Source organism: Euprymna scolopes, chromosome 16 (genome assembly GCF_053919585.1).
Source record: "Euprymna scolopes isolate OS-2025 chromosome 16, ASM5391958v1, whole genome shotgun sequence".
In the NCBI taxonomy this organism is placed as follows: domain Eukaryota; kingdom Metazoa; phylum Mollusca; class Cephalopoda; order Sepiida; family Sepiolidae; genus Euprymna; species Euprymna scolopes.
In genome coordinates this window covers 110,364,967-110,392,301 of record NC_136497.1, presented here as the reverse complement: position 1 = coordinate 110,392,301, position 27,335 = coordinate 110,364,967, and the positions used below count along the sequence as shown (strand labels likewise).

The 27,335-nt window shown below is 26.6% G+C and overlaps 1 protein-coding gene across 2 annotated transcripts in view; it reads right to left on the bottom strand.

Moving 5' to 3' along the window:
• The window catches only part of LOC145296048 (uncharacterized), a 181,904-nt gene that overhangs the window by 111,087 nt on the left and 43,482 nt on the right, over nt 1–27,335 (bottom strand). For both annotated transcript variants that reach the window (XM_080142099.1, XM_080142098.1), the window contains exon 2: nt 13,456–13,557. In XM_080142099.1, the coding sequence (XP_079998225.1) occupies nt 13,456–13,505 (50 nt within the window). In that variant the 5' untranslated portion in view covers nt 13,506–13,557. The remainder of the gene's footprint in view (nt 1–13,455; nt 13,558–27,335) is intronic.

Sequence of the window (27,335 nt, the reverse complement as noted above, 5' to 3'; positions counted from 1 at the left end):
GTTCACAAAAGTCGATATCAAGTCCGGCTACTGGCATTTGAAACTGGACAAAAAGTCGAGACGTCTCACAACATTCATTACCCCACATGGCAGATACATGTACAACAGGTACCCCATGGGAGTCAAATCTGCCCAAGATGAGTTCCAAAGAGCCATGCAGGAAAACTTCGGAGACCTCAAAAATGTCCTATCCATATGCAACGACATAGTAGTGTATGGATTCGAGGAAGACGGCAGTGACCATGACAAGGCACTGAGGCAGCTAATGTTTAGAGCAAGGGAAAGAAACTGCAGGTTTAATTCAGAGAAATTTGTGGTGAAAACCTCCGAAATCCCTTTCTACGGCCACATAATCTCAAGAGACGGTGTCAAGCCAGATCCCCGGAAAATAGAGGCGATCACACAGATGCAACCCCCCGAGGATGCAAAGCAGCTCACCAGCTTCCTAGGCCTGGTGAACTACTTGAACAAATTCTCTCCACGACTCGCGACACTGACAAAACCCCTACGTGAGTTAACATCGAAGAAGAATGACTTCACATGGTCTTCACAGGAGCAACAGGCATTCGAAGAAATCAAAAAAGAGATCGGAAATCATACGACACTCCGATACTTCGACCCTAAAGAACCAATAGTGCTACAGGTAGATGCGTCTTCAATGGGTATAGGCACGGCTCTGCTACAAAACGACAGACCAGTAGCATTCGCGAGCAAAGCACTTTCCGGACCAGAAACACGCTACTCAAACATAGAGAGGGAGATGTTGGCTATCGTCTTTGGCCTGGAGAAATTTCACAGTTACGTTTGGGGCCACAAAACGACAATTCATACGGATCACAAGCCATTGGAGTCGATAGCATTGAAAAATCTAGCACAAGCACCCCCAAGACTGGCTAGAATGTTATTGAAGGTCGAGGGATATGATTTTACTGTGAAATATACCCCAGGAAAAACAGTTCCAATTGCAGACTACTAGTCACGAGTAGCACCCAGACCCAGTGGGCACATTGAAGGGATCGATCTCAACGTCCATAGCATGATCTCATACCTCAACTTTGCGCCGACGAGAGTTGAAGATATAAGAGTGGAAACATCCCAGGATCCACTCCTAAAGCAACTTGTAAGCATGGTATTGACCGGCTGGCCTTCCAACCGGGCTGACTGCCCAGGAATTCTCCTGCCATTCTGGAATTTCAGAGATGAGATTGGGGTCCAGGATGGAATTCTACTCAAGAGCCAGAGAATCATTATCCCAGCCTCGTTGCAAAGAGGCATACTGGAAGAGCTGCATGCTTCACACCAAGGAGTAGAGAGAACGAGGTTACGAGCGCGTTCAGCGGTGTACTGGATAGGGTTAAATAAGGACATAGAAGATATAGTCCGAGAGTGCCACACATGCCAGAAATACCAAGCCAGTATCCCGCCCGAATCAATACTCCAGCACGAAACCCCTACGTACCCCTGGCAGTACGTCAGCACAGACTTGTTCACATTGGCAGGGAAAGAATATCTGCTTGTGGCAGATCAGTACAGCCGAAACCCCTTCGTACGACGCCTTCCGTCCGCCTCATCAATATCCGTTATTAGAAGTATTAAGACGATATTTGAGGAACAAGGAGTGCCGGAAATCTTGTACTCGGACAATGGTCCACAGTTTACAAGTAAAGATTTCAAGGATTTCGCCAGGACGTACAGCTTCCAACACAGGACATCGTCCCCACATTACCCTAAGTCTAACGGATTCGCCGAAAGAATGGTGGGAACATGCAAGAAAATTTTGACGAAGGCAGGGGAAACTGGTCAAGACAGCTACCTAGCAATGATGGCTTACAGAGCCACGCCACTGTCATCAGACATTAAGTCCCCGGCAGAGTTACTCAACGGACGAAAAATACGGACACCCCTAGTATCCAAGCAACAACTTGGCGATGAGCAGACTAGGACAGCCATACAGAAACAGAAAGATCATTCTAAGGTCTGCTATGACAGGAAACATAACAGACACCACTCCCACCTACATGCAGGACAGAATGTCTATGTCCAGCAGGAAAAAGCAAAGATATGGGAGCCTGGAAAAATTCAGCGCTCCAGCGTGACACCCAGATCCTACATAGTTGAATCTGAGAACGGTAACACCTATAGAAGGAACAGGCAGTTCCTCAGACCAGCTGGGAGGAGATCAATAACCGCAAATAGATCCGACCAACCTCGCCCCAGCGACTCTCCACCGGATCCCACCCAGAAGGAAGGTCCCCCCCCTAAACAAATCGAACAGCCGACCACCAAACAACACTCCAGCGGCACGCCTCACACCCGAACTGAGAAACTCACCCCCGAATTAAGAAGATCTCAGAGACGAGTGAATGCTCCTCAGAAACTGAACTTATAGGTTACACTATCCTAAAAAAAAGAGACAATACCATTACCCTAGAACAATGGAGACAAGCTAAATAATATATTAGAGACTATGTTATCCCTTACTCAGATAAAGGCTAAATATCGCCCTTGGACTATATACATATATATGGAAGGGAAGGGATGTCATAATATAGGCTAAGAGACTATTAGTCGCCTAGAGTTATGCCCCTTGGCCCGTGACGTATGAATCTCGTCCGCCATTGTTTCTCAGTGCAACGTTTACTACTAGACAATAAAGAACGCATTTTACACCACCTTCGAGTCTGTTTATCAATGCTTCCAAAGTATGTATTATCACGACAATGCCCACACACTTTTTCTCACAACAACAAAAGTAAAATGAACATATTTTTGGCCGACGTAGTTGAAATGTTACTTATTGGGGTGCTCTTTATAGGAAATAGAGCCGAACAGAGGAGCGATTAAAATGACGTCAATTGAGCATGAGAGCTCGGCCGGTAAAGTAACATCTGGGCATATACAAAGGGAGGTAATTGGTTTAGTGCATCACTACACATCACCCTCTGTTTAGTTCATTGTGTATATTTGTGTGTGTGTGTGTGTGTGTGTGTGTGTGTGTGCGTGTGTGTGTGTGTTTTGTTTTTGTTTTTGTGACAGTTCATGTCATTGGTTTGTGGAGCAGGGTCAGTTTTTGTATCGTGAGGGTGTTCTTTTTTTTTTTTTTTTTTACATGGGTGTCACCACTTATCAAGGCCCAGAGGCCACTCAAGGATAAGGGTTAATAGGTATACATTAGTCATTGTGATTTTAGCATAGTAAACAGTGGGAATTTTGTAACTTGGATTACTTAGGGGGACGATTCAATTAGAACTTGTTCACATTGGACTTTTTCTATTTTTTTTTTTTCATAGGTATCAACACATTATCAAGGCCAAGAGGCCACTCAAGGATAAGGGTTAAAGAGTGTACAGTAGAAATTGGACAATATAATAATCATTAGTAATGAAAATTTGTTAAATTTGATAACTTATATGGAACGGCTCATCAAGAACTTATTTACGTTAGACTTGAAGACAACCATATTGTAGTCAGCCGGAAAGCAGAAAAACGGAAGACAATTCCACAGGCGTGCAGTTCTAAGAAAAAAGCTTTGTTCATGGAATCTACATTTAGGTTTAGGCACAGATAAAGAGTGGGGGGAATTATTGATAGTGTTTTCAACTAGACGAGTGTTTCTTGTGAAAGTTTTGCGAGGGGGGACCATAGATTGAAGCTCAGTCGAACACTTTCCATGAAAATAACGATACATCAGAGACAAACTCGCAACATCTCTTCTGTGAGATAGAGGTTGCAAGGAAGAGAAAAGGACATCTCCTACGAGGCTACGAAGTCTATTTTGAACTCTATCAAGGCAGGACAAGTCCTTTCTAGCAGCTCCTGCCCAGATGTGGCAACAGTATTCCATCCTTGGACGTACCTGGCTCTTATATAAATAGAGAATTGCATCAGCAGTGAGATATCTACTGGATCGATAGAAAGATCCCACCATTTTTCCAGCGGCCTTGGCAACAGATTTGATGTACGTGTTCCATTTAAGATCAGGAGTAATGGTCAAGCCCAGAAGCTTGTCAAAACTTGAGGCCTCCTGAAGACGAGAGCCATTCATTTCAATTGATGCCAGATGGGGATCAGAATGTTGATGATGTAAAGAGAGAAGCTTGGTTTTAGATGCATTAAAAGTAATCAGCCACTCCTTTCCCCATTGTACTACATGCTCAAGATCAGAGGAGAGAGAATTGGAGAGAACTTGGTCGTTTACTGTCTTAGATGTGGTACCATAAATGGTAGTGTCGTCAGCATAAATGTCTACAAATGATGTAAGGATGTGATTTGGAAGATCATTAATGTAGCTCAGGAAAAGAGTTGGGCCCAGGATGGACCCCTGAGGGACACCGGCATTAATACTGTGGGCTTCTGATTTTTGCCCCTCAACTACTACTCTTATGAACCTATCAGAAAGAAATGATTTAATAATTTAGAAGACATTTCCATCTATACCATAGCTAGAGATCTTATGAAGTAAACCTTTATGCCATACCCTATCAAAAGCCTTAGATATGTCAAGAGCAATTGTTCTTATAGTTCTGCCAGATTTGGTTTGGAGTGGGCCATACCTGCTTTTGTCCCGTGGGGGTGTGTTGCTGTTGGTTTCGTTGGTTTTGTACTCAGTCTTTGTTTCCTCTGGCTTGGTCATATCATGTGGGGTATCAGGTTTAGGGATTTGAAAACATACTTTCTTAGTTGCTGGGAAAGGTATGGCCCGCAGGTGGGTGTGGCTGCGACGGAGTCTTGCGCCATTAGGTGTTTTGACCATATAACTACTGAGTCCCTCATCATTTTTGAGAATGATCCCCGGGTGCCATGTGTGATCTGTCCTGTTCAGTATCTGCACACATTGGCCTGGATATAGTGGTGGTAGCAGTCTGGCTCCGCTGTGCTGATCATGGTGGGTCTTCATGTTTGCCAACCTTGCCTGTAGTTGGTCGCGATGGTCTTCTTTGCCTCGTTCTGACCGGCTGGGTAGAGTGGTAGGTATTGGCCAGTCAAACAGCATTCCGCTGGTGAAGGGAGTTTGCTATCTATTGGTGTTGCCCTGGCTTGCAGCAGAGCAAGGTGGATATCAGTTCTCTCCCTTTTGCACTTCTTTATGGTCGACTTGATATGTCTCATATGTCTTTCCACAAAACCATTGCTTCTGGCATAGGGGGTGAGCTTGTCACATGTCTTATGCCCCAGGATTTTGTGAAGTTTTGGAAGGCATGTCCAGAGTACTGGGGGGCCATTGTCGGTTATAATTTCGTCCGGGCGACCAAAATGTGAGGCATAGTATTTGATTTTGTCTGCCACTGCTTTGCTGGTTATAGGCAATGTCATTTCATCGACGATGGGATATTTAGAGTATCTGTCGACAGTGAGTAGGTATTGTTGTCCATCAATTTCAAATATGTCGGATGCTATGAGCTTCCAAGTCTGGGATGGAATGTTGTGTGGGAGCAGTGGCTTGTGCCTGTGTGCATCTTGGTACTCTTGGCATAGTGTGCACGACCTGCACATCCTTTCAATGTCCTTATTGATATTGATTCAGTACACACATTCTCTGACAAATCGGCGTGTTTTTTCAATGCCTTGGTGGGCTTGGTGGAGCTGGTGGAGAATGTCTTTTCTCATGGTTTCTGGGATGAGAACTTGTCTGCCTTTAAATAAAATTCCGCATTCGACAGCAAGTGCATCGCGGAAAGACCAGTATGGTCGGATTCCTGTAGGTAAATCACGGATGTTGTCAGGCCATCCTTGGTGTATGACCTCCTTGAGGAGATTCATGGTTGGGTCTCTGATAGTTTCCATCCGTAGCATCTTCTGCTTTTCCTGTGAGAAGTTGATGGTTGAGATGGTTGGTCTTTGTTGACCTGTGTTTAGGTTGTCAACCCTCTCATCCAGCTCAATTGATTTATTGTTGTCAGGGTTATGTAGCCGGCTTAGGGTGTCAGCGAGGATCACTTCACTGCCCGGTCTATACATGACGTTGTAGCTGTGCTCCTGGATCTTTAGCAGCATGCGTTGTAACCGGTGTGGTGCTGAATGCAGTGGCTTCGCGCAGATTGTTACCAGTGGCTTATGGTCCGTGATGATGGAAACGGCTTTTCCGTGAAGGTATGTATGATACCGTTGAATACCAGGAGCACTGCTTCCCTCCGGACGACAACTTGGATATCTTCAAGTCCAATGTTAACAAATTCCTAATGAACCGCCCCCCCCCAATTAAACACTTAATCAAATCTCCACACTAACGATATGTACTTGCAATAACCCTTATCCCTGAGTGGCTTCCGGGCCTTGATAAGTGGTGATCACTGTGTAAAAGAAAAAAAAAACAAAAACATGCACCACGGCTAACATTTCCCATTCAATGTTGCTGTACCGGGTTTGGGCATCATTAAGCGTCTTCGATCCAAATACAATCGGTTTGCCATTCTGGATCAGGGCTACTCCCAGGCCCTTCTGCTAAGCGTTCACCTCGAGCATTATAGGCTTGGCCTGATCGTAGTATGACAGGCATGTGTCCTGGGAGATCATCTCTTTAAGCTGGTCGCAGCACCTTTGGTGTCCAAGGTCCCAAACCCATGGTGCTTGGGATTTAAGAAGACCGCATAGTTGGTGTGCCTTCTCAGCATAGTTGGGAATATATGGGGACAGGTAGTTCAACATACCCAAGAAGCGTTGCAGTTCCCCCTTATTTTGTGGGTTTGGCATTACACCTTTTAGATATGCCACGTGTTACACCTTTTAGATATGCCACGTGTTACATCTTTTAGATATGGCATGTGTTATAGCTTTTTAGATATGCCACATGTTAAACCTTTTAGATATGCTGAATGTTAAAACTTTTACATATGCCATGTGTTGTATCTTTTAGATATGCTACATGTTACACCTTTTTAGATATGCCATGTGTTACACCTTTTAGATATGCCACGTGTTACATCTTTTAGATATGCCATGTGTTACATCTTTTAGATATGCCACATGTTACACCATTTAGATATGCCACGTGTTACACCTTTTAGATATGTCCCATGTTACACCTTTTAGATATGCCATGTGTTACACCTTTTAGATATGCGACATCTTATACCTTTTAGATATGCCACATGTTACACCATTTAGATATGCCACGTGTTACACATTTTAATTATGCCACGTGTTACACCTGTTAGGTATGCAACATGTGACACCTTTTAGATATGCCATCTGTTAAAACTTTCAGATATGCCACGTGTTATACCTTTTAGATATGCCACGTGTTACACCTTTTAGATATGCTACATGTTACACCTTTTAGATATGCCACGTGTTATAACTTTTAGATATGCCACATGTTACACATTTTAGATATGCCACCTGTTACACATTTAGATATGCCACTTTTTAGATCCTTTCACAGGAAACTATGATGAGTGAGCGTATGATAAAACACCAAGAATTCAAAAAAAGTATCATGACAACTCGCTGACTATACGAGAATTTAGAGAAGGTGAATCAGTCTTTGCCAAGAATTTCTATACAGGATCAAAATAGAAAAAAGCAGTGGTCAAGGGAGGGGCAGGTCCAGTGTCATATGAAATTGAACTAGAGTTGGGGACAGTGGTAAGGCGACATGTGGACCATGTAAAAATAAACAAAAACAGATAGAGCCAGACTCAGAGCTTTGGAAATTGGAAGAACACTTAAAAAAATTAAAATCTTGATACAGACTGGGTGATCGCACTGACCTCATATGCAAGTAGTCCAGGTAGCTTTTGCTGATGACATCACGCTCTATAACAAGCACAAGGGGGAAAACAAATGAACACATAATTAGGAAATGGCAGAAACACTAGAGGAAGACCTCCAATCTGTAGTGAAATGGGGACAAAAATGGATGGTCACATTCAATGCTGCCAAAACTCAGCTTGTTTCCTTCAATAATTGCAAGAAACCTTCTCTACCACCAATAGCAATGACTAAAAACACATTACCTGAAAGTACTTCTTTTAAACTCCTCGGCCTAACATTCACAGGAAACATGAATTAGAACAGATACATTGAGAGCATTGCCAAGGCTACTCCGAAGAAGGTGGGATTTCTCTACCGTGCTAGAATGTACTTACGCCTGAAAGTATCCTGTGACTCTATAAGACCACCATTCGCCCATGTATGAAGTACTGTTGTCACATTTGGGCTGGTAAATCTGCTACTTGTCTCTCCCTCCTGGATAGGGTTCAAAAGAGAATAGCCAATCTGATAGGTCCTGAACTGTCATCTAGGCTTCAGCCTCTGTTCCATCAACGAAATGTTGCATCCCTCTCCCTGTTCTACAAGTATTTTAATGGTGAATGCTCTGACGAACTACAAGCACTTGTGCACCCTCAATGTAAATACCCCAACAAAACCGACAAGCAGCTAAATCCCACCCCTACACAGCAGACATCCCTAGATGTGAGAAAGCCTTCTACTCCAATAGTTTCTTTCCCAGAACTGCTAGACTGTGGAACTCTCTTTCAGGATTCTGCTTTTCCTAACAGTACTGACATGCAAAAGTTCAAGTGTAATGTGAACAAACATCTTGCTACTCATCTCCCTTCATAATATTCCTGCGACTTAGTCTCCGATAGTAGACCCCTACTTCACTGTGCAACATGAAACATCTCTGGTTCGATTAGTGAAGACCTAACCCATTCGGCTACCATTAACCGCGTGAAATAACGTTGAATTTAAACATTTTAAATTTTTAAATGTTCATTTACGTCAGCCAGACAGTGATCTAATCGTTATACGATGATCTATGCATAAGAGCTAAATTGAACGACTTTAATTCAACTGAAAGTGCTCAACGATTAGAAACGAATTTCTTAAAGGGGCTGTCATAATTATTTTTTTTACTATAATAATTATTAAATACCTACAGACACTAGTGTTTCATCCTTTCGGGAATCTTCAGTGCAGGTGTGTATATATATATATATTAGGGGGAAGGGCGCCCATCAGGTGTATATATATATATATATATATATATATATATATATATATATATATATATATATATATATATATATATATATATATATTAGGGGGAAGGGCGCCCATGTTTGTCCTATCGCAAAATATACTTAAATATGATATTTTAATTTGTCCAGATTTCGTATATATTATTATTGATTCGTGATTTCAAAAGTAAAAAAAAGTATTTGGGTGCCATCATCTAGAATCGAAACCGAAAGCAAAACTGTAGCATTCAACGCTGGTGACGTTACCACTGTACCAACGTTACACATATATGAACGGATTAATTTTAAATATTAAAAATGAATCGGCTAAAGACCCATAAAATATCGGTTTGTAAATATCCAATCATTTGAGGCCCCTAGCGCTGCTCTGCGATTTTTAATTTCAGAAAAAGTAGAGTTTATATATATATAATGAGTAAATGTTAAGTGGTAAAAAAAATGAAAAAGTGCTCAATACTACTGTAGAGCAAAATATATTTTTTAATTACCGTTTTTAATCTGCTTAGTTACATATGTGTCTACTACTGGAATTGAATTAACGGCCTGATAGTTTCGTCAGACTTTACAGATTTAAATATTTATTATATCCTTAGAAGAAATAAAAAAGTACAAATTCAAACCAGCAGCGGCAACTGTAAAATCATAAAAAAAGTTACACATAAGGAAGAGAATTAAATTATAAAACCAGAGGCAGAGAAGAAGAGAAATAGGGGGAAAGAGGGAGGTGGGAAAAAGAAACGGGATAGGGGTAAATTATTAAGAGAGAATGTAAGAATAAAAGAAAGAGGCAAGCGGTTAAATAGATGGGCGCGGTTGGATATGATCCGGCAGTTAATATGGAGATCCAAATATGGAGTATAAAAGATCTAAAAATAATGAAGTATAAAATAATGAAAACTAAATGAATAAGAAATAAATAAAAATAAAAAAATATAAATTTAAGAAATATATATCAAAAATATATAATAAAATAAAGTAAAAAAATAATCTGGTTTAAGCAAGAGTAGTCAAATGAAGGTTAAATTATATTACTAATTATATGGTCAATTGAATATTTGCTGGTCTATGTGGGATTGAAAAGATAGAAAAAGAGTATGGAGGTTTAAGGAGTATATGAGTAATTGTTAAAAGTCGTCATAGTCCAGGTAAGTTTAATTATAAAATTGGAGTAAGGCTCTAGGGCAGTTTATAGAGATCCCCAGATGCTAGAAAGTGTTTTACTCTGCTTATTTCCTAGAACTGCTTGCCGTTGGAATTCTCTCCCTGCTCCCTGTTTCTTCGATTGTACTAACATAAAGAAATTTGAATGTAATGTGAACAAACATCTCGCTGTATAACTCCCTACTTGACTGCCGTTCTAGGTATAGCCTCTAATTTACAATCTCAGTGAGAATTACTTTGTTTCGTTTAAATGAAAGTAAAAAAATTATTTTTTAATTTCTCAGAAACAAGGTTTTCTATTTTAAAAGAGGAATGTTAGTTACTTTAGCTGTAAACTAACCCATATAATAATTCATAGTTGACGCTGTAAACTAACCCATATAATAATTCATAGTTGAAGCTGTAAACTAACCCATATAATAATTCATAGTTGAAGCTGTAAACTAACCCATATAATAATTCATAGTTGAAGCTGTAAACTAACCCATATAATAATTCATAGTTGAAGCTGTAAACTAACCCATATAATAATTCATAGTTGAAGCTGTAAACTAACCCATATAATAATTCATAGTTGAAGCTGTAAACTAACCCATATAATAATTCATAGTTGACGCTGTAAACTAACCCGTATAATAATTCATAGTTGAAGCTGTAAACTAACCCATATAATAATTCATAGTTTATGCTGTAAACAAACTCATATAAAAATTCATAGTCTATGCTGTAAACTAACCCATATAATAATTCATAGTCTACACTGTAAACTAACCCATATAATAATTCATAGTTGAAGCTGTAAACTAACCCATATAATAATTCATAGTTGAAGCTGTAAACTAACCCATATAATAATTCATAATAAAAGTAAAGTAAATCTCCATTTTACATGGTAAAATAGTGCTTGTGAACAACAATTCCAAACGTGATAATCTATATAGTAAAATTGTGTTGGCCTTGCTTCAATAATCATGTAATGTTTATGTTAATGTTTATGAGCAAAATCAATAACTGATACTAATGAAAAGAAAGGAAAGAATAATTACGCATACAAATTCGAATTTTAGGAGCAGAAAAAGTAGAGACTAATATGTGATAATAATAAAAAATAAGGAAATAATTTCTTTCACTTTTAATATAGTCACAAAAATATTTATTATCATTATTATTATTATTATTTTATTATTATTATTACCATCATTATCATTATTATTACCATCATTATCATTATTATTATTACCATTATTATTATCATTATTATCATTATTATTATTATTATCATTATTATTATTACCATTATTATTATTATTATTATTATTATTATTATTATCATTATTATTATCATTATTATTTTTACTATTATTATTATCATTATTATTATTATTACCATTATTATTATTATCATTATTATCATTATTATTATCATTATTATTTTTATTATTATTATTATCATTATTATTATTATTATTATCATTATTATTATCATCATTGTTATCATTATTATTATCATTATTATCATTATTATTATCATCATTATTATTATTGTCACTATTGTTATTATTATCATTATTATCATTATCATTATTATAATTATTATCATTATCATTATCACTATTATAATTATTATCATTATTATCATCATTATTATTATCATCATTATTATTATTATAATTATTATTATCATAATTATCATTATTATCATTATTATTATCATTATTATTATCATTGTTATCATTATCATTATTATTATCATTATTATTATCATTGTTATCATTATCATTATTATCATTATTATTATCATTATTATTATTGCCACTATTGTTATTATTATCATTATTATTATCATTATTATGATTATTGTTATTATCATTATTATTATCATTATTACCATTATTATGATTATTATTATCATTATTATTATTATTATTGTTATTATCATTGTTATTATTATTATCATTATTATTATTATTATTGTTATTATCATTGTTAGAGAATGGATTGAGGGAGAGCGAGGTGTGTAAATTATATTGAGACACGTTGACCGGAAGTCAGGATCAGCTGATCGGATTGCATGTGAGTCATGTGATCAGGTTAGCTGAATCGTTGAGATTTGGTTTGGGCTTAGAACACGATGGACGGCTTCACAGACGTCTCCTCCCCTTCACTTGGGGGGGGGGGGGCGCTGACGCGTGTAGAAACGAGACCAAGAGAAACCACACAAGCCAGAGATTCACTTTCCATCCTTCTGCGAGATATCTGGAAAGTGAAATAAACTATAAAAACCAATTCCTTGTCTCAGAGTGAAATGAACCTTCATCCAACAGGTACCAGGTCTCCCCTCCAAGACACGAGATGATGTTTCCAGATGCACAAACATCGACGACGTACGAAGGTATGTTGAAAAATACATGTAGCACACACACACACACACACACACACACACACACACACACACACACACACACACAACAGCATATGAACATATCATTTAATAGAAAGACAACTAGATGATTGCACAATGTTAACTCTTCGAACCCTTTCCTATCTTGAGAAATCATTTCTGCCATGACATCACACATATGTCTGGCAATGTGAGCACAACTCACGTGTTTAAAACATGCGCGATTTGCACGTTTTGAAACCATTTCTGACGACCAGAAAATTTCCCATTCTCTTTGTTTTACAAAGGAATTTAACCTACTTGTTAATTCTCTAACCGATATTTTATTATGTATTCTTTGTAAGAATGTGAATAGATTTTAGAGCCAAATTTTATTTATAAAATATTTTAAAAGAATGAACAATTTAACTGGACACTCCATTTAAAACCTATTGTTCTTTAAAACTTATCTATAGGATTCGATTCTCGTTTTATCTGATATCATTTTCATTTAACTAGTTCTCTTTTTTTTACTTACATGAAAAGGGCACAGCCCTTTTCATGTAACATAATCATCATCATTATTATTATTATTATTATTATTATTATTATTATTATTATTTTAAAACAGAACAAAGAGATAGAGAATCTTCTTTTTCTTATTGATTAATTTTGCCTTCATATTGATTAATTTACTTTCATATCGATAGATAAAAAAGAAAAAAAAAACAGAAAGTTTTGTCTTCTTTTTATTGATTAGTTTCATTTAAATACTTTCGTGCAGTGAATAGAAATTAAATTGGCAAGAGATAACAGGAGGGTGAAGCCTGCTTGTTTACAATAATTTGGATCAGAAAATTCCCCCCAAAACAATGTGTCCTATTCTAAAGTTCCACTAATTAATTAACTGTATTGCTGATAGGAACATACCTGCTACTGTCATCACCGATTGAAGCGATGGTCGCTTTAAAGCTCGACATTCTTTTCTCCCTTGAGTTACCACTTCTGCTGAGGGTCAGTGAATGTCCCGATCTGAAAATTATTGAAATGCGTCGTCAACAACAACAACAACAACAACAACAACAACAACAACAACAACAACATCATCATCATCAACAACAATAATAATAATAAAAATTAGCGGGAATGGAGTCTTACCTATAATGTACACTTCTACTCAACTCTCTAAGAAGTAAAAAAAAAAAATAAATGCCAAAGAAACACAACAAATACAACACCAGCATAGACGCATACATAAATGCGTATAATTTGGATTCTTCCGACTTCTGTTTTCATCCTGAATGTCCTTTTCATAACATTTCGGTCTGACTTTCGACAGGTATATCTTGTGAAACTCAGGAATCTTTCTATCACACTCAGGAATTTACACAGAACCCTTTATTTGTTACATAAAAAGGGATGTCCGCCCCCCCCCCCCATGTAAATAAGAAGAATACTAGACAAGTGAAAATGAGATTAGGATAAGCCTAGAATCGAACTCTGTAGGCAAAGGGGAAAGATAATTGAGAATAGAATGTTAAAACTTAAATATTGTAAATTCTATTAGAAATAGTTAAATATAGTAAATTCTATTAGAAATAGTTAAATATTGTAAATTCTATTAGAAATAGTTAAATATTGTAAATTCTATTAGAAATAGTTAAATATTGTAAATTCTATTAGAAATAGTTAAATATTGTAAATGCTATTAGAAATAGTTAAATATTGTAAATTATATTAGAAATAGTTAAATATTGTAAATTATATTAGAAATAGTTAAATATTGTAAATTCTATTAGAAATAGTTAAATATTGTAAATTCTATTAGAAATAGTTAAATATTGTAAATTCTATTAGAAATAGTTAAATATTGTAAATTATATTAGAAATAGTTAAATATTGTAAATGCTATTAGACATAGTTAAATATTGTAAATTCTATTAGAAAGTGTTAAATATAGTAAATGCTATTAGAAATAGTTAAATATTGTAAATTCTATTAGAAATAGTAAAATATTGTAAATGCTATTAGAAATAGTAAAATATTGTAAATTCTATTAGAAATAGTTAAATATTGTAAATGCTATTAGAAATAGTTAAATATTGTAAATTCTATTAGAAATAGTTAAATATTGTAAATTCTATTAGAAATAGTTAAATATTGTAAATTCTATAAGAAATAGTTAAATATTGTAAATTATATTAGAAATAGTTAAATATTGTAAATTATATACGAAATAGTTAAATATTGTAAATTATATTAGAAATAGTTAAATATTGTAAATTCTATTAGAAATAGTTACATATTGTTAATTCTATTAGAAATTGTTAAATATTGTAAATGCTATTAGAAATAGTTAAATATTGTAAATTATATTAGAAATAGTTAAATATTGTAAATTCTATTAGAAATAGTTAAATATTGTAAATTCTATTAGAAATAGTAAAATATTGTAAATGCTATTAGAAATAGTTCCATATTGTAAATTCTATTAGAAATAGTTAAATATTGTAAATGCTATTAGAAATAGTTAAATATAGTAAATGCTATTAGAAATAGTTAAATATTGTAAATTCTATTAGAAATAGTTAAATATTGTAAATGCTATTAAAAGTAGTTACATATTGTAAATTCTATTAGAAATAGTAACATATTGTAAATTCTATTAGAAATAGTTAAATATTGTAAATTCTATTAGAAATAGTTGAATATTGTAAATTCTATTAGAAATAGTTAAATATTGTAAATTCTATTAGAAATAGTTAAATAATGTAAATGCTATTAGAAATAGTTAAATATAGTAAATGCTATTAGAAATAGTTAAATATTGTAAATTCTATTAGAAATAGTTAAATATAGTAAATGCTATTAGAAATATTTAAATATTGTAAATTCTATTAGAAATAGTTAAATATTGTAAATGCTATTAGAAATAGTTAAATATTGTAAATTCTATTAGAAATAGTTAAATATTGTAAATGCTATTAGAAATAGTTAAATATTGTAAATTCTATTAGAAATAGTTAAATATTGTAAATGCTATTAGAAATAGTTAAATATTGTAAATGCTATTAGAAATAGTTAAATATTGTAAATTATATTAGAAATAGTTAAATATTGTAAATGCTATTAGAAATAGTTAAATATAGTAAATGCTATTAGAAATAGTTAAATATTGTAAATTCTATTAGAAATAGTTAAATATAGTAAATGCTATTAGAAATAGTTAAATATTGTATATTCTATTAGAAAGTGTTAAATATAGTAAATGCTATTAGAAATAGTTAAATATTGTAAATGCTGTTAGAAATAGTTAAATATTGTAAATTCTATTAAAAAATGGTTAAATATTGTAAATGCTATTAGAAATAGTTAAATATTGTAAATTCTATTAGAAATAGTTAAATATTGTAAATTCTATTAGAAATAGTTAAATATCGTAAATTCTATTAGAAATAGTTAAATATTGTAAATTCTATAAAAATAGTTAAATATTGTAAATGCTATTAGAAATAGTTAAATATTGTAAATGCTATTAGAACTAGTTAAATATTGTAAATTATATTAGAAATAGTTTAATATTGTAAATTCTATTAGAAATAGTTAACTATTGTAAATTCTATTAGAAATAGTTAAATATTGTAAATGCTATTAGAAATAGTTAAATATTGTAAATTATATTAGAAATAGTTAAATATTGTAAATTATATTAGAAATAGTTAAATATTGTAAATTCTATGAGAAATAGTTAAATATTGTTAATTATATTAGAAATAGTTAAATATTGTAAATGCTATTAGAAATAGTTAAATATTGTAAATTCTATTAGAAATAGTTAAATATTATAAATTCTATTAGAAATAGTTAGATATTGTAAATCCTATTAGAAATAGATAAATATTGTAAATGCTATTAGAAATAGTTAAATATTGTAAATGCTATTACAAAAAGTTAAATATTGTAAATTCTATTAGAAATAGTTAAATATTGTAAATGCTATTAGAAATAGTTAAATATAGTAAATGCTATTAGAAATAGTTAAATATTGTAAATTCTATTAGAAATAGTTAAATATAGTACATGCTATTAGAAATAGTTAAATATTGTAAATTCTATTAGAAAGTGTTAAATATAGTAAATGCTATTAGAAATAGTTAAATATTGTAAATTCTATTAGAAATAGTTTAATATTGTAAATGCTATTAGAAATAGTTAAATATTGTAAATTCTATTAGAAATAGTTAAATATTGTAAATGCTATTAGAAATAGTTTTATATTGTAAATTCTATTAGAAATAGTTAAATATTGTAAATTCTATTAGAAATAGTTAAATATTGTAAATTCTATTAGAAATAGTTAAATATTGTAAATGCTATTAGAAATAGTTACATATTGTAAATTCTATTAGAAATAGTTAAATATTGTAAATGCTATTAGAAATAGTTAAATATAGTAAATGCTGTTAGAAATAGTTAAATATTGTAAATTCTATTAGAAATAGTTAAATATAGTAAATGCTATTAGAAATAGTTAAATATTGTAAATTCTATTAGAAATAGTTAAATATTGTAAATGCCATTAGAAATAGTTAAATATTGTAAATTCTATTAGAAATAGTTAAATATTGTGAATTCTATTAGAAATAGTTACATATAGTAAATTCTATTAGAAATCGTTAAATATTGTAAATTATATTAGAAATTTTTAAATATTGTAAATTCTATTAGAAATAGTTTAATATTGTACATTCTATTAGAAATTGTTAAATATTGTTAATTCTATTAGACATTATTAAATATTGTAAATTCTATTATAAATTATTAAATATTATAAAGTCTATTAGAAATTGTTAAATATTGAAACTTCTTTTAGAAATTGTTAAATATTGTAAATTCTATTAGAAATAGTTTAATATTTTCAATTCTATTAGAAATAGTTAAATATAGTCCATTCTATTAGAAATAGTTACATATTGTAAATTCTATTAGAAATTATCAAATATTGTAAATTCTATTAAAAATTGTTAAATATTGTAAGGTCTATTAGAAATAGTTTAATATTGTAAATTCTATTAGAAATAGTTAAATATTGTGTATTCTCTTAGAAATAGTTAAATATTGTATATTATATTAGAAATAGTTAAATATTGTCAATTCTATTAGAAATAGTTAAATATTGTAAATTCTATTAGAAATTGTTAAATATTGTAAATTTTATTAGAAATTGTTAAATATTGTAAATTCTATTAGAAATTGTTAAATATTGTAAATTCTATTAGAAATAGTTAAATATTATAAATTCTATCAGAAATAGTTAAATATTGTAAATTCTCTTAGAAATTGTTAACTATTGTAAATTCTATTAGAAATTGTTAAATATTGTAAATTCTATTTGAAATTTTTAAAATTGTAAATTCTATTAGAAATTGTTAAATATTGTAAATTCTTTAAGAAATTGTTAAATATTGTAAATTCTATTAGAAATAGTTAAATATTGTAAATTCTATTAGAAATAGTTAAATATTGTAAATTCTATTAGAAATAGTTAACTATTGTAAATTCTATCAGAAATAGTTAAATATTGTGTCTTCTCTTAGAAATAGTTAAATATTGTATACTCTATTAGAAATAGTTAAATATTGTCAATTCTATTAGAAATAGTTAAATATTGTTAATTCTATTAGAAATAGTAAAATATTGTAAATTCTATTAGAAATAGTTCAATATTGTAAATTCTATTAGAAATAGTTAAATATTGTAAATTCTATTAGAAATAGTTAACTATTGTTAATTCTATTAGAAATAGTTAAATATTGTAAATTCTATTAGAAATAGTTCAATATTGTAAATTCTATTAGAAATAGTTCAATATTGTAAATTCTATTAGAAATAGTTCAATATTGTAAATTCTATTAGAAATAGTTAAATATTGTAAATTCTATTAGGAATAGTTAACTATTGTTCATTCTATTAGAAATAGTTAAATATTGTAAATTCTATTAGAAATAGTTCAATATTGTAAATTCTATTAGAAATTGGTAAATATTGTGAATCTTATTAGAAATTGTTAAATATTGTAAATTCTATTAGAAATAGTTAAATATTGTAAATTCTATAAGAAATAGTTAAATATTGTAAATGCTATTAAAAATAGTTAAATATTGTAAATTCTATTAGAAATAGTTAAATATTTTAAATTCTATTAGAAATAATTAAATATAGTAAATGCTATTAGAAATAGTTAAATATTGTAAATTCTATTAGAAATAGTTAAATATAGTAAATGCTATTAGAAGTAGTTAAATATTTTCAATTCTATTAGAAATAGTTAAATATAGTCCATTCTATTAGAAATAGTTACATATTGTAAATTCTATTAGAAATTATCAAATATTGTAAATTCTATTAAAAATTGTTAAATATTGTACGGTCTATTAGAAATAGTTTAATATTGTAAATTCTATTAGAAATAGTTAAATATTGTGTATTCTCTTAGAAATAGTTAAATATTGTATATTCTATTAGAAATAGTTAAATATTGTCAATTCTATTAGAAATAGTTAAATATTGTAAATTCTATTAGAAATTGTTAAATATTGTAAATTTTATTAGAAATTGTTAAATATTGTAAATTCTATTAGAAATTGTTAAATATTGTAAATTCTATTAGAAATAGTTAAATATTATAAATTCTATTAGAAATAGTTAAATATTGTAAATTCTCTTAGAAATTGTTAACTATTGTAAATTCTATTAGAAATTGTTAAATATTGTAAATTCTATTTGAAATTGTTAAAATTGTAAATTCTATTAGAAATTGTTAAATATTGTAAATTCTTTAAGAAATTGTTACATATTGTGAATTCTATTAGAAATTGTTAAATATTGTAAATTCTATTAGAAATTGTTAAATATTGTAAATTCTATTAGAAATAGTTAACTATTGTAAATTCTATCAGAAATAGTTAAATATTGTGTCTTCTCTTAGAAATAGTTAAATATTGTATACTCTATTAGAAATAGTTAAATATTGTATACTCTATTAGAAATAGTTAAATATTGTCAATTCTATTAGAAATAGTTAAATATTGTTAATTCTATTAGAAATAGTAAAATATTGTAAATTCTATTAGAAATAGTTCAATATTGTAAATTCTATTAGAAATAGTTAAATATTGTAAATTCTATTAGAAATAGTTAACTATTGTTAATTCTATTAGAAATTATTAAATATTGTAAATTCTATTAGAAATAGTTCAATATTGTAAATTCTATTAGAAATAGTTCAATATTGTAAATTCTATTAGAAATAGTTAAATATTGTAAATTCTATTAGAAATAGTTAACTATTGTTCATTCTATTAGAAATAGTTAAATATTGTAAATTCTATTAGAAATAGTTCAATATTGTAAATTCTATTAGAAATTGGTAAATATTGTGAATCTTATTAGAAATTGTTAAATATTGTAAATTCTATTAGAAATAGTTAAATATTGTAAATTCTATAAGAAATAGTTAAATATTGTAAATGCTATTAAAAATAGTTAAATATTGTAAATTCTATTAGAAATAGTTAAATATTTTAAATTCTATTAGAAATAATTAAATATAGTAAATGCTATTAGAAATAGTTAAATATTGTAAATTCTATTAGAAATAGTTAAATATAGTAAATGCTATTAGAAGTAGTTAAATATTGTAAATTCTATTAGAAATAGTTAAATATTGTAAATTCTATTAGAAATAGTAAAATATTGTAAATTCTATTAGAAATAGTTACATATTGTAAATTCTATTAGAAATAGTTAAATATTATTAATTCTATTAGAAATAGTTAAATATTGTAAATTCTATTAGAAATAGTTAAATATTGTAAATTCTATTAGAAATAGTTAAATATTGTAAATGCTATTAGAAATATTTAAATATTGTAAATTCTATTAGAAATAGTTAAATATTGTAAATTCTATTAGAAATAGTTAAATATTGTAAATGCTATTAGAAATAGTTAAATATTGTAAATGCTATTAGAAATAGTTACATATTGTACATTATATTAGAAATAGTTAAATATTGTAAATTCTATTAGAAATAGTTAACTGTTGTAAATTCTATTAGAAATAGTTTAATATTGTAAATGCTATTAGAAATATGTAAATATAGTAAATTATATAAGAAATAGTTAAATATTGTAAATTCTATTAGAAATTGTTAAATATTGTAAATTCTATTAGAAATAGTTAAATATTGTAAATGCTATTAGAAATAGTTACATATTGTACATTATATTAGAAATAGTTAAATATTGTAAATTCTATTAGAAATAGTTAACTGTTGTAAATTCTATTAGAAATAGTAAAATATTGTAAATGCTATTAGAAATATTTAAATATTGTAAATTATATAAGAAATAGTCAAATATTGTAAATTCTATTAGAAATTGTTAAATATTGTAAATGCTATTAGAAATAGTAAAATATTGTAAATTCTATTAGAAATAGTTCAATATTGTAAATTCTATTAGAAATAGTTCAATATTGTAAATTCTATTAGAAATAGTTCAATATTGTAAATTCTATTAGAAATAGTTAAATATTGTAAATTCTATTAGAAATAGTTCAATATTGTAAATTCTATTAGAAATAGTTAAATATTGTAAATTCTATTAGAAATTGTTAAATATTGTAAATTCTATTAGAAATAGTTCAATATTGTAAATTCTATTAGAAATAGTTCAATATTGTAAATTCTATTAGAAATAGTTAAATATTGTAAATTCTATTAGAAATAGTAAAATATTGTAAATTCTATTAGAAATAGTTCAATATTGTAAATTCTATTAGAAATAGTTCAATATTGTAAATTCTATTAGAAATAGTTAAATATTGTAAATTTTATTAGAAATAGTTCAATATTGTAAATTCTATTAGAAATAGTTAAATATTGTAAATTCTATTAGAAATAGTTAAATATTGTAAATTCTATTAGAAATAGTTAAATATTGTAAATTCTATTAGAAATAGTTCAATATTGTAAATTCTATTAGAAATAGTTCAATATTGTAAATTTTATTAGAAATAGTTAAATATTGTAAATTCTATTAGAAATAGTTAAATATTGTAAATTCTATTAGAAATAGTTCAATATTGTAAATTCTATTAGAAATAGTTCAATATTGTAAATTCTATTAGAAATTGTTAAATATTGTAAATGCTATTAGAAATAGTTCAATATTGTAAATTCTATTAGAAATAGTTAAATATTGTAAATTCTATTAGAAATAGTTAAATATTGTAAATTCTATTAGAAATAGTTCAATATTGTAAATTCTATTAGAAATAGTTAAATATTGTAAATTCTATTAGAAATAGTTCAATATTGTAAATTCTATTAGAAATAGTTCAATATTGTAAATTCTATTAGAAATAGGCAAATATTGTAAATTCTATTAGAAATAGTTTAATATTGTAAATTATATTAGAAATAGTTAAATATTGTAAATTATATTAGAAATAGTTAAATATTGTAAATTTTATTAGAAATAGTTAAATATTGTAAATTCTATTAGAAATTGTTAAATATTGTAAATTCTATTAGAAATTGTTAAATATTGTAAATTCTATTAGAAATTGTTAAATATTGTAAATTATATTAGAAATTGTTAAATATTGTAAATTCTATTAGAAATAGTTAAATATTGTAAATTCTATTAGAAATAGTTAAATATTGTAAATTATATTAGAAATAGTTAAATATTGTAAATTCTATCAGAAATAGTTAAATATTGTAAATTTTATTAGAAATTGTTAAATATTGTAAATTTTATTAGAAATAGTTAAATATTGTAAATTCTATTAGAAATAGTTAAATATTGTAAATTCTATTAGAAATAGTTAAATATTGTAAATTTTATTAGAAATAGTTAAATATTGTAAATTATATTAGAAATAGTTAAATATTGTAAATTTTATTAGAAATAGTTAAATATTGTAAATTTTATTAGAAATTGTTAAATATTGTAAATTTTATTAGAAATAGTTAAATATTGTAAATTCTATTAGAAATAGTTAAATATTGTAAATTATATTAGAAATAGTTAAATATTGTAAATTTTATTAGAAATAGTTAAATATTGTAAATTTTATTAGAAATAGTTAACTATTGTAAATTCTATTAGAAATAGTTAAATATTGTAAATTCTATTAGAAATAGTTAAATATTGTAAATTCTATTAGAAATAGTCAAAATATTGTAAATTCTATTAGAAATTGTTAAATATTGTAAATTCAATTAGAAATAGTCAAATATTGTAAATTCTATTAGAAATAGTTAAATATTGTAAATTATATTAGAAATAGTTAAATATTGTAAATTATATTAGAAATAGTTAAATATTGTAAATTTTATTAGAAATAGTTAAATATTGTAAATTCCATTAGAAATTGTTAAATATTGTAAATTCTATTAGAAATTGTTAAATATTGTAAATTATATTAGAAATTGTTAAATATTGTAAATTCTATTAGAAATAGTTAAATATTGTAAATTCTATTAGAAATAGTTAAATATTGTAAATTATATTAGAAATAGTTAAATATTGTAAATTTCATTTGAAATAGTTAAATATTGTAAATTCTATTAGAAATTGTTAAATATTGTAAATTTTATTAGAAATAGTTAAATATTGTAAATTCTATTAGAAATAGTTAAATATTGTAAATTCTATTAGAAATAGTTAAATATTGTAAATTTTATTAGAAATTGTTAAATATTGTAAATTCTATTAGAAATTGTTAAATATTGTAAATTCTATTAGAAATAGTCAAATATTGTAAATTCTATTAGAAATAGTTAAATATTGTTAATTCTATTAGAAATAGTTAAATATTGTCAATTCTATTAGAAATAGTTAAATATTGTTAATTCTATTAGAAATAGTTAAATATTGTTAATTATATTAGAAATAGTTAAATATTGTAAATTCTATTAGAAATAGTTAAATATTGTAAATTCTATTAGAAATAGTTAAATATTGTAAATTCTATTAGAAATTGTTAAATATTGTAAATTCTATTAGAAATAGTCAAATATTGTAAATTCTATTAGAAATAGTTAAATATTGTTAATTCTATTAGAAATAGTTAAATATTGTTAATTCTATTAGAAATAGTTAAATATTGTTAATTCTATTAGAAATAGTTAAATATTGTTAATTCTATTAGAAATAGTTAAATATTGTAAATTTTATTAGAAATAGTTAAATATTGTAAATTCTATTAGAAATTGTTAAGTATTGTAAATTTTATTAGAAATAGTTAAATATTGTAAATTCTATTAGAAATAGTTAAATATTGTAAATTCTATTAGAAATTGTTAAATATTGTAAATTCTATTAGAAATTGTTAAATATTGTAAATTCTATTAGAAATAGTCAAATATTGTAAATTCTATTAGAAATAGTTAAATATTGTAAATTCTATTAGAAATAGTTCAATATTGTAAATTCTTTTAGAAATAGTTCAATATTGAAAATTCTATTAGAAATAGTTAAATATTGTCAATTCTATTAGAAATAGTTAAATATTGTTAATTCTATTAGAAATAGTTAAATATTGTAAATTTTATTAGAAATAGTTAAATATTGTAAATTCTATTAGAAATTGTTAAGTATTGTAAATTTTATTAGAAATAGTTAAATATTGTAAATTCTATTAGAAATAGTTAAATATTGTAAATTCTATTAGAAATTGTTAAATATTGTAAATTCTATTAGAAATTGTTAAATATTGTAAATTCTATTAGAAATAGTCAAATATTGTAAATTCTATTAGAAATAGTTAAATATTGTTAATTCTATTAGAAACAGTTAAATATTGTTAATTCTATTAGAAATAGTTAACTATTGTAAATTCTATTAGAAATAGTTAAATATTATTAATTATATTAGAAATAGTCAAATATTGTAAATTCTATTAGAAATAGTTAAATATTGTTAATTCTATTAGAAATAGTTAAATATTGTTAATTATATTAGAAATAGTTAAATATTGTTAATTCTATTAGAAATAGTTAAATATTGTTAATTCTATTAGAAATAGTTAAATATTGTTAATTCTATTAGAAATAGTTAAATATTGTTAATTATATTAGAAATAGTTAAATATTGTAAATTCTATTAGAAATAGTTAAATATTGTAAATTCTATTAGAAATAGTTAAATATTGTAAATTCTATTAGAAATTGTTAAATATTGTAAATTTTATTAGAAATAGTTAAATACTGTAAATTCTATTAGAAATTGTTAAATATTGTAAATTCTATTAGAAATAGTCAAATATTGTAAATTCTATTAGAAATAGTTAAATATTGTAAATTATATTAGAAATAGTTAAATATTGTAAATTCTATTAGAAATTGTTTAATATTGTAAATTCTATTAGAAATTGTTAAATATTGTAAATTCTATTAAAAATAGTCAAATATTGTAAATTCTATTAGAAATAGTTAAATATTGTAAATTATATTAGAAATAGTTAAATATTGTAAATTCTATTAGAAATTGTTAAATATTGTAAATTCTATTAGAAATAGTCAAATATTGTAAATTCTATTAGAAATAGTTAAATATTGTAAATTATATTAGAAATAGTTAAATATTGTAAATTCTATTAGAAATTGTTAAATATTGTAAATTTTATTAGAAATAGTCAAATATTGTAAATTCTATTAGAAATAGTTAAATATTGTAAATTATATTAGAAATAGTTAAATATTGTAAATTCTATTAGAAATTGTTAAATATTGTAAATTTTATCAGAAATAGTTAAATATTGTAAATTCTATTAGAAATAGTTAAATATTGTAAATTCTATTAGAAATAGTTAAATATTGTAAATTTTATTAGAAATAGTCCAATATTGTAAATTCTATTAGAAATAGTTAAATATTTTAAATTATATTTGAAATAGTTAAATATTGTAAATTCTATTAGAAATTGTTAAATATTGTAAATTTTATTAGAAATAGTCAAATATTGTAAATTCTATTAGAAATAGTTAAATATTGTTAATTATATTAGAAATAGTTAAATATTGTAAATTCTATTAGAAATTGTTAAATATTGTAAATTTTATTAGAAATAGTTAAATATTGTTAATTTTATTAGAAATAGTCAAATATTGTAAATTCTATTAGAAATAGTTAAATATTGTAAATTCTATTAGAAATTGTTAAATATTGTAAATTCTATTAGAAATTGTTAAATATTGTAAATTTTATTAGAAATAGTAAAATATTGTAAATTCTATTAGAAATAGTTAAATATTGTAAATTATATTAGAAATAGTTATATATTGTAAATTCTATTAGAAATTGTTAAATATTGTAAATTTTATTAGAAATAGTCAAATATTGTAAATTCTATTAGAAATAGTTAAATATTGTAAATTATATTAGAAATAGTTAAATATTGTACATTCTATTAGAAATTGTTAAATATTGTAAATTTTATTAGAAATTGTTAAATATTGTAAATTCTATTAGAAATTGTTAAATATTGTAAATTCTATTAGAAATAGTCAAATATTGTAAATTCTATTAGAAATAGTTAAATATTGTTAATTCTATTAGAAATAGTTAAATATTGTCAATTCTATTAGAAATAGTTAAATATTGTTAATTCTATTAGAAATAGTTAAATATTGTTATTATATTAGATAGTTAAATATTGTAAATTCTATTAGAATAGTTAAATATTGTAAATTCTATTAGAAATAGTTAAATATTGTAAATTCTATTAGAAATTGTTAAATATTGTAAATTCTATTAGAAATAGTCAAATATTGTAAATTCTATTAGAAATAGTTAAATATTGTTAATTCTATTAGAAATAGTTAAATATTGTTAATTCTATTAGAATAGTTAAATATTGTTAATTCTATTAGAAATAGTTAAATATTGTTAATTCTATTAGAAATAGTTAAATATTGTAAATTTTATTAGAAATAGTTAAATATTGTAAATTCTATTAGAAATTGTTAAGTATTGTAAATTTTATTAGAAATAGTTAAATATTGTAAATTCTATTAGAAATAGTTAAATAATTGTAAATTCTATTAGAAATTGTTAAATATTGTAAATTCTATTAGAAATTGTTAAATATTGTAAATTCTATTAGAAATAGTCAAATATTGTAAATTCTATTAGAAATAGTTAAATATTGTTAATTCTATTAGAAACAGTTAAATATTGTTAATTCTATTAGAAATAGTTAAAATATTGTTAATTCTATTAGAACTAGTTAAATATTGTAAATTTTATTAGAATAGTTAAATATTGTAAATTTATTAGAAATTGTTAAATATTGTAAATTTTATTAGAAATAGTAAAATATTGTAAATTCTACTAGAAATAGTTCAATATTGTAAATTCTTTTAGAAATAGTTAAATATTGAAAATTCTATTAGAAATAGTTAAATATTGTCAATTCTATTAGAAATAGTTAAATATTGTTAATTCTATTAGAAATAGTTAAATATTGTAAATTTTATTAGAAATAGTTAAATATTGTAAATTCTATTAGAAATTGTTAAGTATTGTAAATTTTATTAGAAATAGTTAAATATTGTAAATTCTATTAGAAATAGTTAATATTGTAAATTCTATTAGAAATTGTTAAATATTGTAAATTCTATTAGAAATTGTTAAATATTGTAAATTCTATTAGAAATAGTCAAATATTGTAAATTCTATTAGAAATAGTTAAATATTGTTAATTCTATTAGAAACAGTTAAATATTGTTAATTCTAT